Source organism: Caretta caretta, chromosome 13, assembly GCF_965140235.1.
Source record: "Caretta caretta isolate rCarCar2 chromosome 13, rCarCar1.hap1, whole genome shotgun sequence".
Classification (NCBI taxonomy): Eukaryota; Metazoa; Chordata; order Testudines; family Cheloniidae; genus Caretta; species Caretta caretta.
The window spans coordinates 17,206,710-17,221,555 of record NC_134218.1 but is presented as its reverse complement, the minus strand read 5'-3'; the positions used below and the strand labels follow the sequence as shown (position 1 = coordinate 17,221,555).

The 14,846-nt window shown below is 41.0% G+C and overlaps 1 protein-coding gene across 3 annotated transcripts in view; it reads right to left on the bottom strand.

The window, feature by feature from the left end:
• Positions 1–495: 495 nt before the first annotated feature.
• B4GALT5 (beta-1,4-galactosyltransferase 5) overlaps positions 496–14,846 on the bottom strand; it is an 80,648-nt gene continuing 66,297 nt past the window's right edge. For all 3 annotated transcript variants that reach the window (XM_075118771.1, XM_048819710.2, XM_048819713.2), the window contains 7 exons: positions 12,689–12,802; positions 11,309–11,433; positions 10,201–10,317; positions 9,418–9,605; positions 8,882–9,004; positions 7,868–7,969; positions 496–3,641 (listed from right to left, as the gene is read on the bottom strand). In XM_075118771.1, the coding sequence (XP_074974872.1) occupies positions 3,494–3,641; positions 7,868–7,969; positions 8,882–9,004; positions 9,418–9,605; positions 10,201–10,317; positions 11,309–11,433; positions 12,689–12,802 (917 nt within the window). In that variant the 3' untranslated portion in view covers positions 496–3,493. The remainder of the gene's footprint in view (positions 3,642–7,867; positions 7,970–8,881; positions 9,005–9,417; positions 9,606–10,200; positions 10,318–11,308; positions 11,434–12,688; positions 12,803–14,846) is intronic.

The following is a 14,846-nucleotide window of genomic DNA, read 5'->3' as shown; positions in this document are numbered from 1 at the left end:
GAGCAGCGTAGTTTTCCCTTCCCTTTGCACAGTTGCTCAAGAGAAGGTCTATAGCGGCTTAGCAAAGGAGTGAATGCCTGTGGGAATGCTAAGCAGCTGATGTGCTGGACTATTAGTTATTTCACTGCTACCTGTGCTTCTCCCATGTTTGTTGCATCCACCTGCTGTCTGATCCGTCACTTATATTTAAGTTCTCCAGGGCAATGACCATCTTGATTGTTTTTGCACAGTGCCTAGCACAATTGGACCCTGATCTCAGAATGATGTCTCTCCATGCTGCTGCAATAAAAACAATGTTCGACTCCATACCCAAGAGCAGAAGACTGGGTGGACCCTCAAGCACTCTTTTCTTTTCTGTTTGTTGACATTTTGCTCTGTTCTAAAGACTTACCATTTAAGGTACAGAGACCTCCTCTTCCCTTCCTCAACAGATACAAGCCACAAGCCTCCCCTTCCTCCCCAAAAGAACACACAACATAAGAGACTCCACTGCAATTTCTTGGTTCTTGAATATGTATTTTACTGAAAAATCATTCATAAATTAAATACAAAAATGTACAAACACATGGGTAAATAAATGTAATGATACAAAGGATTGCTCTGCTGAAAAAAGTGTGTGTGTGTGTGTGTGTGTGTGTGTCTCTCTCTCTTAAAACACTACATTTCAGTGCAAACATGTACCCTGGCACCTCTTAAAAATGTAAGAGTAAGTTCAAAAGCCATGATGATGGACGGATACGACCTATGGTTTAACTCCACCTCAGACAGTGGGTGACTAGAAGTGTGTGACTCTTGCTCAGTTGGTAAATTCCTTATAGAAGAGGATCTTTAAAAAAATAATGAACTTTAAATAAATATTTTAGCAAATAAAACCCCACATGGCTTGTTAAAAAAAAATCAGCACTGAACACGCCCTGACTCCCAGCAAGGTTAGTAGACAATGTTGACATACAAGGGGTGCACAAGTGGCCTTGTTGAATTTCAGCTGCCAGAATATGTACAGTTCTTTTTACTATGAGAATTTTTACACCATAACAGCACATGCGCTTGACAAAATGTTTTAACAGTTACATTCCTACACAATATTTGACTTAGCCGATAAGATTAACAGTGCACATTTTAAGATATTCCACATTTTAGAGAGAGGGAAAAACTCAACCTGATTGACAAAAAAATTGCAAAGAGTGACACTGATTAGGTGTGAAACGGGCACTTTCAGGCCAACCTTAAATGAGTACATTTCTGAGTAGAGGGAATGCCTTTTTTGTTCAAAACATAGGGTGTAAGAGATGGTAAAATATACATTAAAGACTGAGGATTCAAACTAAAATACAGCCTAACATCTACTCACACATGCATGCACAATTCACTTAGTGGTGAATTTAGACCATTTGAAATACATTCCTTGTTTGAAGCACCATTAAAGACATCAGTTGCTAGCAACATTTCAAGATTAAAGAAATGAGGGGGAGAGTAAAGGTTCAGCATTTGAAAAGGGTCCACAAGAATTACAGGGATCAAGGATCAGAAGCAAGAGAGTCTTTATTGCTATATGTGCCATAAAAACCAAACTATAAATAACCTTCAAGAAACAATTTTAAAGCACACGTATTCCAAGACTTTAAACCTAAATTACAAACTTACCAGCACTTTCAAGGCCAGATGCACTGTCCTTTCATGCATGCTAATAAGGTCTACACAACAAGAACTCCATATTTTCTAAACCTAAGTTATTCTCGAGAGACCAAAAAGAGCCCTGGTCAATCACACCCACAGCAGATGTGTATGGGGATCATATGTCCATGGAACCGAGAAAACAATGTAAACCATAAGAGTTAAGGAAACAGAAGGCAAACAATGCAATAAAAGAAAGTTAAAGTACTTCTGAGCTTAAATACTCACAATCTCTATATATAGATATATAAAAAAGCAACCCAAAGCACTTTTACCATAGAGAAGTCGAGTAAAAGTGAGTTTGTACATACTGTGTAAGTGATGGATTGGTTTTAAACCAGAAAAAAACAATCCCAAAACAGGCACAACCCAAGGAGAACAGTTCAGAAAAAAAACCTAAACCTGTAAAACTGTATGGGGATATCAACCAAGCACTTCAGTTCTGGATACTTATGTTTTCCTGAACTAATTAGAATGCCCTTCATTTTTTCTCATTATGATTTTACATCGGTGGATAAATCTAGCTCACTATTTGAACTTGTGGAATGCATTCCCTGGCTAAGGATCATAACCAAGGATTCTACCTACAGTTAGAATGTAATTAGTTCAGTGTTCTGTTCAATTTACACAATAAATATATCAAAATACCATTTATGAAACAAAAATGTTACATTAGAGGAATCACTGTAGAACGTTGTTAATTTAGAGGCAGATTTAATAAACTGCAGCTGACTGCCCAAACCTAAAGACAGTGACTGAGGAGGGAAGGTAAGATTTTTGGGATTTGTGCATGGAAACCACACAGGCCTACTGGTGAATTTTGTAAGGGGGCGAGAGAGAGAAGAAGAGGAGGGATGTGTTTGAATAAGTCTAGAATCTAAGCTTGCACTTGCCACCACTGTGGAATAGAGGGTAATGGACAATGAAAACCCAAGAGAAATAAAATGGAAAAACTCCATATGAACTATAATTTACACATTATCTACTGCACAATGATATGAGCTGGATATTTGTTCTTTCATGAAGTTTCCCTTCTCCCTCCCTTCTCCCAAAAAGCCCACGCCACTTCCGTAATAAGCAATGATGTGGCTCCATATTTCTGAACCCCAGCATCCTACCAACTAAGGCCCCTATCCTGTAAACACTTAAGCTTAACTTTACATCACTGGGACTACTCACATGAGTACAGGGACTTGCTTAGGAGCAACATTATGTACATGTTTGCAGGATAGGGTCTAAATGAGTGACCTTAATATGTAAACCTTTCGCTTGAGTTTTAATTGTAAAAGAAAATAAAAAAGGCATTTTACACAGCTTATTTACACTTACACTTCTTTAAGAAGCGATTCTGTTGTATATAGTTTAAGCAGGTCATTAAAAAAAACAACACATAAATGTAGAAGAATGGTATCATCTTAAGTTTCATTTGATCTCCTATTAGGGCAGTTGCCTACTGGATTGCTTCTGGCATCCAAACTCAAGAAGCCAACAGAGTCATTCAGCCAAACTGGTTCCGTGAGAAGAAAGCACGTCAGATCACTGTTGTGATATCTGAGATTGTTGGAGGAGACGGAATGCAGAGATGAGAGCAGCAGGTCACACCATTGTTCATAAAACCAGAAAGCGAGTGAATTCCCCGAGCTTGCTGCACAAACAATCGGATTGGGCCAGACGATTTGTGCGTGCATTTTCAATTTTATTCTTCGAAATACTGTGATCCTTCATTAGACAATGTGTTTCTTGTCCTTGGTAACCCTATAAAAGTATGTCTAACGTGTTGCTTTCTTGCTGAAGGGCAAAGCAAACTTATTTTCTCCTCTCAGTATTCATTTACCAGAGCCAGCTCTGGTGTCAGGTTAACAGTTATGTTTTTATACAAGGCGTCATACGTAACGTTTGGAAAGTAGTTCAAGTTACTGAGGCCGTCCAGGACTTGCCTCTCTTTTGACTTCCTCAGCAACGCATACCTGTTTAAAAGAGAACAAAAGATGGATGTATCCACTCCCAACACTGCTCAAGGCTGCAGAAATTTAGGCTGAGAGCTACTACACACAGTCCCAACAAGAAAAAGCTAACATGAGAAAATCCTCCTGAACACAGACCCCTTAAGATGTATGTATAAGAGACAACTCCAGAATTTAGACACAAATATTTAATACTTTGCAGAAATAAAATTTTGATCCACTCTCTGGAACGTTGCATAACACAGACCAGAATCAGATCAGTGTTATTTTTTTAGACTAGTATGTTTTCTGTGTGTCCAGCTGGCACAGTTTTGTCAAACTGTCAATATGCACAGAAATAAGAATTGATAACTTCCTTCCCCAAAAATGTAGATCATGCTGACACAAAGAAGCTGAATGACTCCAGGCGTTTTCTGTGTACCCCATACAAAAATAAGACATGGCCTCCATCCCACAGAATTTACCATCTAAGTGAGACAGAGTAAATGAGGGGAAGGATGATGACAAAATAAAATCACTCAAAAGAGCAGGAGCAAATGGCATTGGACTAGAGGCTGGGGGTGAACAGAAACCAGAAGAACTGACTTTGAGGAGGGGGAGAGCAAAGATTCTTGGCACCTCATTTCAGGGTTGGGGGCCCATGGAAAAGAGTCACAGAGGTACAAGAGACAGCACAAGGTGTGAGAGGGAACAGGTGGATACATACAGGCAGGGTAAGGTTCTTTGGTACTTGCACAGCCCTCAATACTGTAGTATCTACATGTTTCACAATCTTTAGTGCTTTTCCAGAGGGGGTGTTAAAGTAGAGCATGAAGCCTTTGAACTTGGTCCAGTGAAATATTAAATCAGTAAAGGAACACAGAGGTGAAGTAGTTAATGTTACAGGAGCAGCAGGAAAAGATTTATCTGCAGCGTGCTGGATAGATTGAGGAGGGGGAAGGAGTGAGTCCAGAATGGAGGAGATTACAGTAGCCCAAGCAAGAGAAAAACAGTGGCATATGATACAGTTTTAGCAGTGGGGTGGAAAGGACACAGCAGAGGGAGAAGTAGCAGCGCAGATCTGGCAAGAGATTGGGTGTGGGGAAATTGACAATCAGCTCAAGGTTTGAGTGAACAGACTATGAGTGTGTCAGTAAGGATAGTATACAGGGAAGTGAAGTTCCATTTGATCAATTAAAGTGAGAAACAGTGGGATCCAGGAGGAGATGTGAGGAGGCTGGAGGTTCATCAGCACAGGGCTCTGACATTACAGGAGCAGTCAGGCAAAGCTGTTTACACCAATGACATCAATATAAAGCAGGGCTAAGATGCACCGGAGCAAATACCAGCTTTGGCCCATCTACACTAGGGAGCACTCTTGAGTAAATACACTGGTGGCTCTAACCAGACCCCATACTAGACAAAGCCCTAGTTACAGAAAAAAGGGTAATAAAGAAAGCGTTAGTTCAAAGGCTTTGAACTAAGTCAGGTAGTCCTTAGTCACTGCAAGCTTTACAGTCAGTGGCGGGCTACGATGTTATGCTCTGATTTGTAATACCTCCAGCTAGCAAGCTGAATGGCTTAAAAGATAAACAGACCACTTCAGAACCCTCTGAAACATACCTTCAGGTAGCAACGCACCTCAAGTGACTCTTGCCAAATAAGTGACAGCAGTTCACTGGATGCACCCTGACCATCAGCCTACAAAATTCCAGATCTGATGAAATAAAGGAGGCAAATCTAAAGCTCTCATTTCCACTGCATTGTAGCCCTTTGATACTTCAGAGAAACGGAACAAGTGTGACATTTTTCCCCTGAAATTGACTTCCTTGGTTCAGCTACAGAGAATTGAAATGGTAGAAACTTCTTTTCCTCACCATAATCTGTTTGGTAGCAAAATGAAATCCAGATATAGAGAGGAAAAAGATTTTTATCTCTATCAAACAGAAGCTCGGAGAACAGGAAAGTTGATGCCAGAAAGAGGCCCAGAGCTTAATGAACTACAGGTTCATTCCCTGCTTGAATTTGCAGTTAATTCAAAAAGTATTAGCAGGGTGAGCTTTGCGAGTTTCTCTTCTAGAGCTCTCCTAGCAGTTCCTGTTCTGGTATTAGTAGTGGATAATACAATTTACATCTAATTGCCATTCTAAACAAACAGTTGTAGCTTGTGAGGTGCTAAGTCATGTAATTGTTCACAAATAAATCATTCCCACTGGTTCTGTTAAACAAGCTCTTTCGCACCATTGCATACTGCTCACTCATACTCTTCCTGGGGTTCCCCCTGGAAAATAGGGGACAGCATGTGTGCATTTATGCTTCCGGAAACAGCTCTCTGGGTCCTGTTGGAATGCCAATCCTGATACACAATCTAACTCTTTACATTCTCTCAAACAGGAACAAAACCTAATGATGTGGAGCTTTTCCTGGTGACTCAGCATACTGTTTCACCTAGACTATAAGCTTTGTGGAGCAAGGCACTGTTTTGTTACTTATCCTTACATTCTTAGCATAATGGAGCCCTGATCTTTGGTTGGCATTCCAAGGCACTATTGTAAAATAAAAATAAAAGTCAGAGTTAGCTGAATGCACAATCTTGCTCACTTTAAAATTATGGCAAAATATATTTTCTCCTATTGCAGCTGTGTTTTACACTAGAAAAAATGAAAAGGAAGCCGATTGAGGTGTTATTTCACCTCAAACAAAAATGGAGCAAAACTGCTATGAAGCACATGACTGACATATTACTTTTGCAATTGAAGCTACCTGCACGATGCAAATACAGGAGAGTTTGAACTTCCTCATAAACAAGGTCTAATAGAAACAGGGACAGAGGCTGTTCTAGAAACTATAACACCCAAGGCTGTGGATCCTGCTACAATCCCTCTTACAGGTTAAGCAGGGCTGGCCTGGTTCAATGTTCAGATGAGAACCTTCAAGGAAACAAACGTTGCTTCAGCATGTGGTGCTGACTACTCCACAAGAGGCTCACTTTCTTCAGAGTACAGAGCCAGGGCCGCAGCTTGTTGCCAAAAGGTTCTATGCTGCTAAAATCCACTCTTTTGGAAAAGCAACAACCACTAAACAGGACCTTAGAATAAAGGGTCCAGGGTATTAACCACGCCAGTTTGGGTTATTACATCTTGTCTCCCTGCACTTCTGATTATTCCCTTCCTGTCCTATCACTGTTGTGAAGAAACTCTGCATTGCTTGACTGCTGCCACATATTACCCTCTTATACAGTATGAATGCTAATTTGTGAAGTGCTTTAGTACATAACGTTAGAACATACAAGCTGCCACAAGGGGTCAGACCATGGTCCATCTTGCCCAGTATCCTGTCTCTGACAGTGGCCCATACCAAAGCTTCACAGGGAATGTACTGAACAGGGAAATTTTGGAGTGAAGTACCCCTGTCTACTACTCCCAGCTTCTGGTAGAAGCTTAGGGTCACCCCAAGCATATGGTTGTGTCCCGGACCATCTTGGCTAACAATTATTGATGGATCTATCCTCCATAAACTTACTACCCAGTTCTTTTTTGAACCCAGTTATACTTTTGGCCCTCACAACATCCCACGGCAATGAGTTCCACAGGTTAGTTGTGCATTGTGTGAAAAAGTACTTCCTCTTGTTTGTATTAAACCTGCAACTTATTAATTTAATCGGGTGACCCCTGATTTTTCTATTGTGTGACAAGGTAAATAACACCTCTCAATTCACTTTCTTCACATCAGTTATGATTTTATAGATCGGGGTTCTCAAACTGGGGGTTAGGGCCCCTCAGGGGGTCGCGAGGTTATTACATGGGGGGTCGCAAGCTGTCAGCCTCGACCCCAAACCCTGCTTTGCCTCCAGCATTTATAATGGTGTTAAATATATTAAAAAGTGTTTTTAATTTAGGGGGGGGGTAGCACTCAGAGGCTTGTTATGTGAAAGGAGTCACCAGTACAAAAGTTTGAGAACCACTGTTATAGATCTCTGTAATATCCCCCCTTAGTCATCTCTTTTTTAAGATGAACAGCCCCAGTTGTCTTACTCTCGTCTCGTATGGAAGCTGTTCCATACCCTTGATCAATTTTGCCACCTTTTTCTGAAATTCTACCAGTTTCACTATACCCTTTTTGAGATGTGGTAACCAGAACTGGACTCAGTATTCAAAGTGTGGGCGCATCATGGATTTATATAGTGGCATGATGATTTTGGAATCCTTCAGAATGAAACATAAATCTTCAATAATAAAAATCTCACTTGCCTTCCCAGGAACTGCACTTCACCTCGATGATGGTGTGGAATTGACTTGTATTTCCCGGTGACTCCTCGTGGCCGAGTCACTGAGTAGCCTGCATACTGAACCCTGTATTACAAAGATAGGACTGACTGTTGCATTTGCTCCCAATTCAATACTTGCCAAGGCTGAACAATCATAAGCCACAACAGACTTGTCGTCTGTAGTAAGTACAAGTTTCCATTAGCTAGCTAAATGAAGTGAGAAGATTTCAACCAGTTCAGGCTTTGGGCAAACTAAGCTGCTTTCAGTACATTACGTTTTAATTGAGTAGTCAAACTGATCCTCAGATGAACATCAACATGAGAAATAATGCCCAAGGCCAACAATTTCATAAAGTTCCCTATGGCAAGAACTATATTTCCTCATTCTCTGTTAGTTATGAGCTTCCAATCCAATTTGCTTTAGTAGAACGGAATCAAAGCCCAATCTTTCCATTTATCAGGATACCCTAAAGGGCGTGATAGTCTCCCCACTCCTCCACCCATGTGAAGAGGGCATGGAATAGCTCCAGAGCCAATCCACACTGCCTGGGTGGGGAGGGGCAGCTTCCCTCCACATGTTGTATAAAGCCCCTTTCCATGCAATGGCAAGGATGGAGATGTCTGAAAGCTGCTCAACCAAATTAAGGCTTTCAGGGGGCAGGCTTAGAACCAGTTCACAGCAGCAGGTAAAATACCCAGGCTTTATTTCACTCAGAGCCCTGAGGAGCGTCCACTGCCAAGAAGCTGGGTGCGTGCACTGTATGCCTGAGGAAATATATCCCCAACCCCTGTGGCAGCACATTCTTTTACCAGGCCAGCCACTACTGTATCATCAATGATGACAGTTTGTACAACATACATCAGGTGTCACGAGTTAGATGCTGTTACAAGAACTCATCAATGAGCAGAAGAGTCACACCATAGGAAAGTCTGCATGGAAGCCTGTCCATCCCCCTATCTTTGGGAAGTAGACTCAAGTCAAGACACACATCAGTACCTGTTCCAAAGATCATCATCCTCTCCGCCCCAGCCCCAGAACGCATTAGGAAAGCCATTGATCTTCCGAAACTGTTCCACCGTTAAGCCACTCACTCCACCAAAGAACTCATTATAAGGAAGCCTAAATAAAAAAGAGCGCATTAGTCACACCTGTTGTGAACAGTGTCGCAGGTCAGGGCTGATGCAATTGCCTGTTCACAGCCTGTCACAGAATATCAGGGATGGAAGGAACCTCAGGAGGTCATCTAGTCCAAGCCCCTGCTCAAAGCAGGACCAATCCCCAAATGGCCCCCTCAAGGATTGAACTCACAACCCTGGGTTGAGCAGGCCAATGCTCAAACCACTGAGCTATCCCTCCCCCGTCAGAGCAGCCATTCTCCTGGATGCAGCTGAATTAAGCCTTGAGCTATTGGGAGGTTTGCTTTTATTTCTGCTATATTTACTTGCACAAAACCTGGAAACCAAACTGAAATTAATCTTTTTAAAATCTAGCTATTGACTTTTTATCCATGAAGGGGGAATATAGGTGCTTACAGATACATATATTTATCCAGCTTGGCTGCAAAGTGTCTTGGCATCTGTCCACATCCATAATAGTTATGGTCATTTTCTGGTATATGGTCCACATCATGAAAGATCAGACAATCCCAGTCCAAGTCCTTCATTGCTTCCCGAAAGCCAATATTGAAGAGCATGGCACGGTTAAATGGTTGGTTACCAGCCTAGGAAGTAGAGCTATTTCTCAGAAGAAGCTCAATATACAATTCATATTATATACATACATACACACACACACACACACACACAAACTCTATGTACACCAAGTACAAGTTTGGAAGTCAGTCACTCTTCTCATGGCCTCCTACACAAACTCAAGGGGGAAAAAAAACCCCTTAAATTCCTGTTTTTGTAACCCTCTTGCCCTGGTTTAACAATAGATATATGTGCTAAACAAACCTAATTTATTCTAAGAGACTTAATTTCCCAGAAGCTTTCAGAAAGTGCCTGTGTCCAACATAACATTCAGGTGAAAGGCATATTATGAGAAGCTAGGTATTGTACACACATCAACGCTAAGCAGTAACCTTTGAAAGCCTATGATATGTACTCTGGCTGATAAAAACACACAGGACACACTTGGAGATTTGCCATTATTGTGCAATAACGGGGGGCAGAAGGCAGTAAATAGCCTTTCATATGTGGGATGCATCGGGCAGCAATCAGTCACACAATAGCATTTCATGTTCCAGTGGTTACTCCCACTGGTGATGGATTAGCTCAGAAAAATACATTGCATATACGTGGAAAGTGACTCACTTGCTCAATAACATAAAATGCGAACTGTAAACGTTGGCGCTGCAGCATTGGAATAAGGTGCCTAAAGAGAACTGGAAGATGCTCATAACGATTGCGGAATGGTATCAGGATTGCCACCTAAGAGATGGAAGACATCAGGTAGTTATTACTATATTTGGAAACCAGCTTTCACTTTGGCAGCCCACAAACCTTCAGCTCAGAGCATCGGGTATGCCTGAAGCCATGTGTATGTGTTTACAATCACAGGACCATAGACAATGTTGATGGAAAAGGACTAACAGATCTAACCCATTTCCTGGGGCTGCCATGATGGATTTTTTCCTTCATGCAACATATAACATGGAGCACACAATCGTGTGTTGGCCATTCACTCTCATGCCTCCTTTATTTTGTGCATTTCGGTACTCTAGCTTTTTAAAATATACTACTACTTGGGAGAGACGACGTTTCTTTCAAACATTAACAATTTCATGCTCGGTCAGGGGAGAGAGACTGCGCTGGAGACTTAAATCTTCTACCAACTGAAAAGGTAGAGCATGATTCTCCTACACCATGCTGTTAATGTGTCTCCACCCTTACAAGCAGGGAACCTCTGTAGCAAAGATAAAGTCATTGTCTCCAAGGTCCATGTTACCCTTGGTCTTTCTGGGCTAATTCTTGCTCAAAAAGAGAGGTAATTTTGGTGATCTGGATACCTGTCAGCTAGGAACTAATTCATTACACAAACCAGTAAACGGCCATCTGCATGCAACACATTTCAGACACTATCAGCTGAGCTGGATTTGAACGGTTACTGAGCTGACAGGCTCCACATCCCATTAGCAACACACACCCCTCTCCAAAACTTTCTTATAAAAGAAATGAAGTGCTGACCCATCTGTCACTAGGTAAGAGGCTCCTGAAGCTACAGGTATAAAGCCAGACAAGAAACACCTATGTTACAGGCATCCCTACATTATCTGTGATGTAACACAAGATATTTTTCTTTAGAATGGCAAAATGTAACCATAGCCCAGTTCTTGCCAATGCCATTGTTTGCACTCCTTTGTACTGAACAATGGCATCACATTTTAATGTAGCTTGTGGCTGTTTTGAGGCTACAGTTTACCTTCCAGCGAGGCAGGCAGTCATCAGGTTTCCAATGGCCTCCTAGCTTGATAGACAGGTCTTTAGAGAATAATTGATGGATATCCTCCATTCTGATTTCACTCATATTTACATCAATTGGGCCCTCTGTGTACACAATGGAAAGAAGAGGTCAATATTCCAGTCCCAGCAAGAGAAGGTGCATCTCAGGCTTCTCACACACTTCAGTCTCATGGTCCTACCTCATCAGTGTGCATGCTTCTGCCCACTTCACTTTTCATACACTTATTATTAGAGCTGATTGCAAAATGGGTCTTTTCCTGTCAAGTATCAAAAAACTGATTAGACAATGCTGCCACAGAACCTCATGATCTCATTCTCCTTTATAGCTTGGGCTCCCTGGTCAGACTACATCTCCCATGACGCATCATGGTCTTCCCTCTTGGAGAGGCAGTGCATCATGGGAGACTCTGGTTGTGATGCATAATAGGAGTTGTTGTCTGCCCAGGGAGCCCAGCCTTTAGAAGCGAATGGGAGGATAAGGCACTGTGGTAGCATTTCCAAATCAAAATAATGAGATTCAATGAAAAAAATCAATCTTCAGCAGAAAAGTTTTGTTTTGTCAAAAGCCAATTTTCAATTTAAAACAGTTCACAAAATTTTTTTAGTGTCTTCTTTCCTCACTAGCATTTGGCTTCCCAACACACCGCTTAGTCACTATTTTCTGACCATAGGTCAAGGAAGAGAGACTTGCCCAGTGAAATTCAAAATAGGATTTTTTAGAGGATAGTTTGATGGTCCAATTCATTGTATTCCATTGCTCTGTTTCTAGAACTAGTCCAGGTTGGCAAATATTGCAGTAAGCCCCGTGAAGAGGTAAGGAGCAAGCACTTCTATCATTCCCTAAAAAAAAAAAAGATGAGTCTCAAACAAAGAGATTGATTAGTTCTGGGAGTCTGGTAAACAATGATTTACAGCATTTGTGCTTGCAGAACAGCATTTCTATTCATTCCCCACCCACGTAACATGGCTACATAAAAGGAGGTGCAGTACATAAGTCAGGAGGGAGACAAATGGTACTAGAACACACCATCCAAAAACATGCAGGAACAGACAAGGACTCTGGAGCAGTTAGGTAAAACGGTGAAGATCTCCCAGAAACCCACATGTGAGGGTTTGAGGATATTCTAGCGGTTACCAGCATAGCTGCTGATCTCCCAAAGACTGCAGTGTACACAACCCTGGGATGGTGCAGAACCTCTAATAAAACAGTAAGCTCTTCCTACCTCCTCCCATTCCCACAGGAAATATGTTTTATAGGTTGTAATCTGGAAGGAGGGGGCAGCATGGAGATGGAGCATAGGGAGAGGAGAGGAAGATAACGAGTCACAGCACTACTCACTCATAGAAGGGAGTCTCTCGGGACAGGTATGGTTTGGAAAGTAGGTAAAATCTTCAGGAAGAAAAGTTGTGGTTTGCAGAAAGGTTTCACTGTGGTTCAAATCAAGAGGATAATCTAGGGAGGGGAAAAGAAAAAACTACTTGAGCTACAGGTTTTTCCATTCTCCAATATTCTATTACTAACAAAGCCATTTAGCGGACTTATTTCACAACTACAGTGTATTGATGGAACTTTAACTACAATGTACTGATGCATCCTGAACTGCAGGCATTTCCACACAGCTTTATTCCTTGATATGTCATGATCATCAGTCTAGAGTATCTTGGCCTGGCCATTTCAACAGACAGTGTGTACATGGCAACAGGTGGACATTTAAAAACCTTCCCAACATTTCTGCTAGGCAGAGCAGCTGAGGCTGAAAGGACCACAAGACAAGCATATGGGCCAAGTTATGCAGAAGGTTAGATTAGACTATCATAACGATCCCTTCTGGTTTTGCAACCTATGAATTATTTGAGTTGCAACTTCTCTTATTAGAAAAAAATCAGACTAAAGCAATAGGTTGGGTGAAGAGAAGCAAGCACTGCTTGGGTCACTCCTTTCCTAAGGGCACACATGCCAACTCCATCTCCAGACCTATCCTCCAAGCCTGGCAACTTCTCTCATGAATAAAAGATTGCATATCTTGCATAATTCTACTTTTCATTCTCTTAATGTACCACAAATAAAAGAAAATAAAAATCCAGCTTTAGGTGCAGCCTTTTTTCAGTTAAACTAAAAATAAAAGACAAGTGAGGCTGACACTTCAGCAGGCCATGACAGTATCTGAAGAGAACGTTTACACTTATTTCTCAATTAAGCGTAAATACATTTATTTTTAAAAGGTTCTGGGCCTCCAAGAAGTGTATTTCTGTTTTCTACGGACAATGCATGCTCCATTCTTTTCCAAAGTAAGCATCACAAATAGCCACTTTAGGCAACTCCTGAGATCAAAGGGGAAGTTACAATTGCTTTCAAACATTAGGAGAAACTTAGGTTTCTTGTTTGATACAGATAATTTAGAAATCATGATACTGTACCTCTCATAAGTTAAGGATCTGAGGGTCAAGACATTCTCTGCAGAATCTGCCTTTTGAGTGGGGTGACCAGATGTCCCAATTTTAAGGTCTTTTTCTTATATAGGCTCCTATTACCCCATCCCATCCCGATTTTTCACATTTGCTGTCTGGTCCTACTTTTGAGTCAAATGTCATCTCACTTTACAAAAGGGAAAAAGCAAGGGGACTGGTTTTATGCCTCCTTTCCCCACTTAAGAGTTATGGACAAGTCATTTAACACCTCTTTGCCTAACTCGGGAGGCAACAGTTCCCAAATTGTGTTAAGTGCAAACAGAACAAAAAGACAGTTCCTGCTCCCAAAGAGTTTACAGTTTAAACGGAGGCCATACAAATACATTGCACATACAAGTACATTGTATGACTTATTAACATCTCGTGGCCAGAACTGATATTCTTGCTGGACACTAAATCAGTCTAGATAACTATTTTATAAATCAGGGATTTTTTAATTTAATTTGTTTTTTAAAATAAATCCCATTTGAAATTAACCGGTGTTAATACCTAAATTATAATCTATTAAAATAATTTAAATAAATGATCATCATGCTGAGTCAATGAACCCTCAAATTTTAATTAAAGAGAGCGGCTTTTAAAAAAATATTATATACAACAATCAAGGGGAAACCATTTTTTTATGTCAACTCAAGCCTTAAATAACATCTCAGTGCCATGCACTATATTAAGTACCTATATTCTTTTCAGTCATTATAATGGAGCAAATGCTGGTATTTACATTTTTCCAAAGCAAGTGCTTTCAGTTTGTTGTGTAAAAAGCTTTTGCCTTAATTACACTTGGTTCAGTCAAGCTAGCAGGTGTAGAGAGACTATTTTCTTCATTTGGACTATTTCATTTAAAGTTGAAAAACCAACTGGGCCACTAAGGGCCCGCTAAGCTTGGCAACCCCTGCTCTATATCTTGCAACCTTTTGATCAGGTCTCTATAGACAGTATCTTGTACTGATGCATGAAGAGACTCAACTCCTTTTCTTTATACCTGGAATGCGTAGGTATTGCCTTTGGTGTTTGCCAAAATGCAAGAG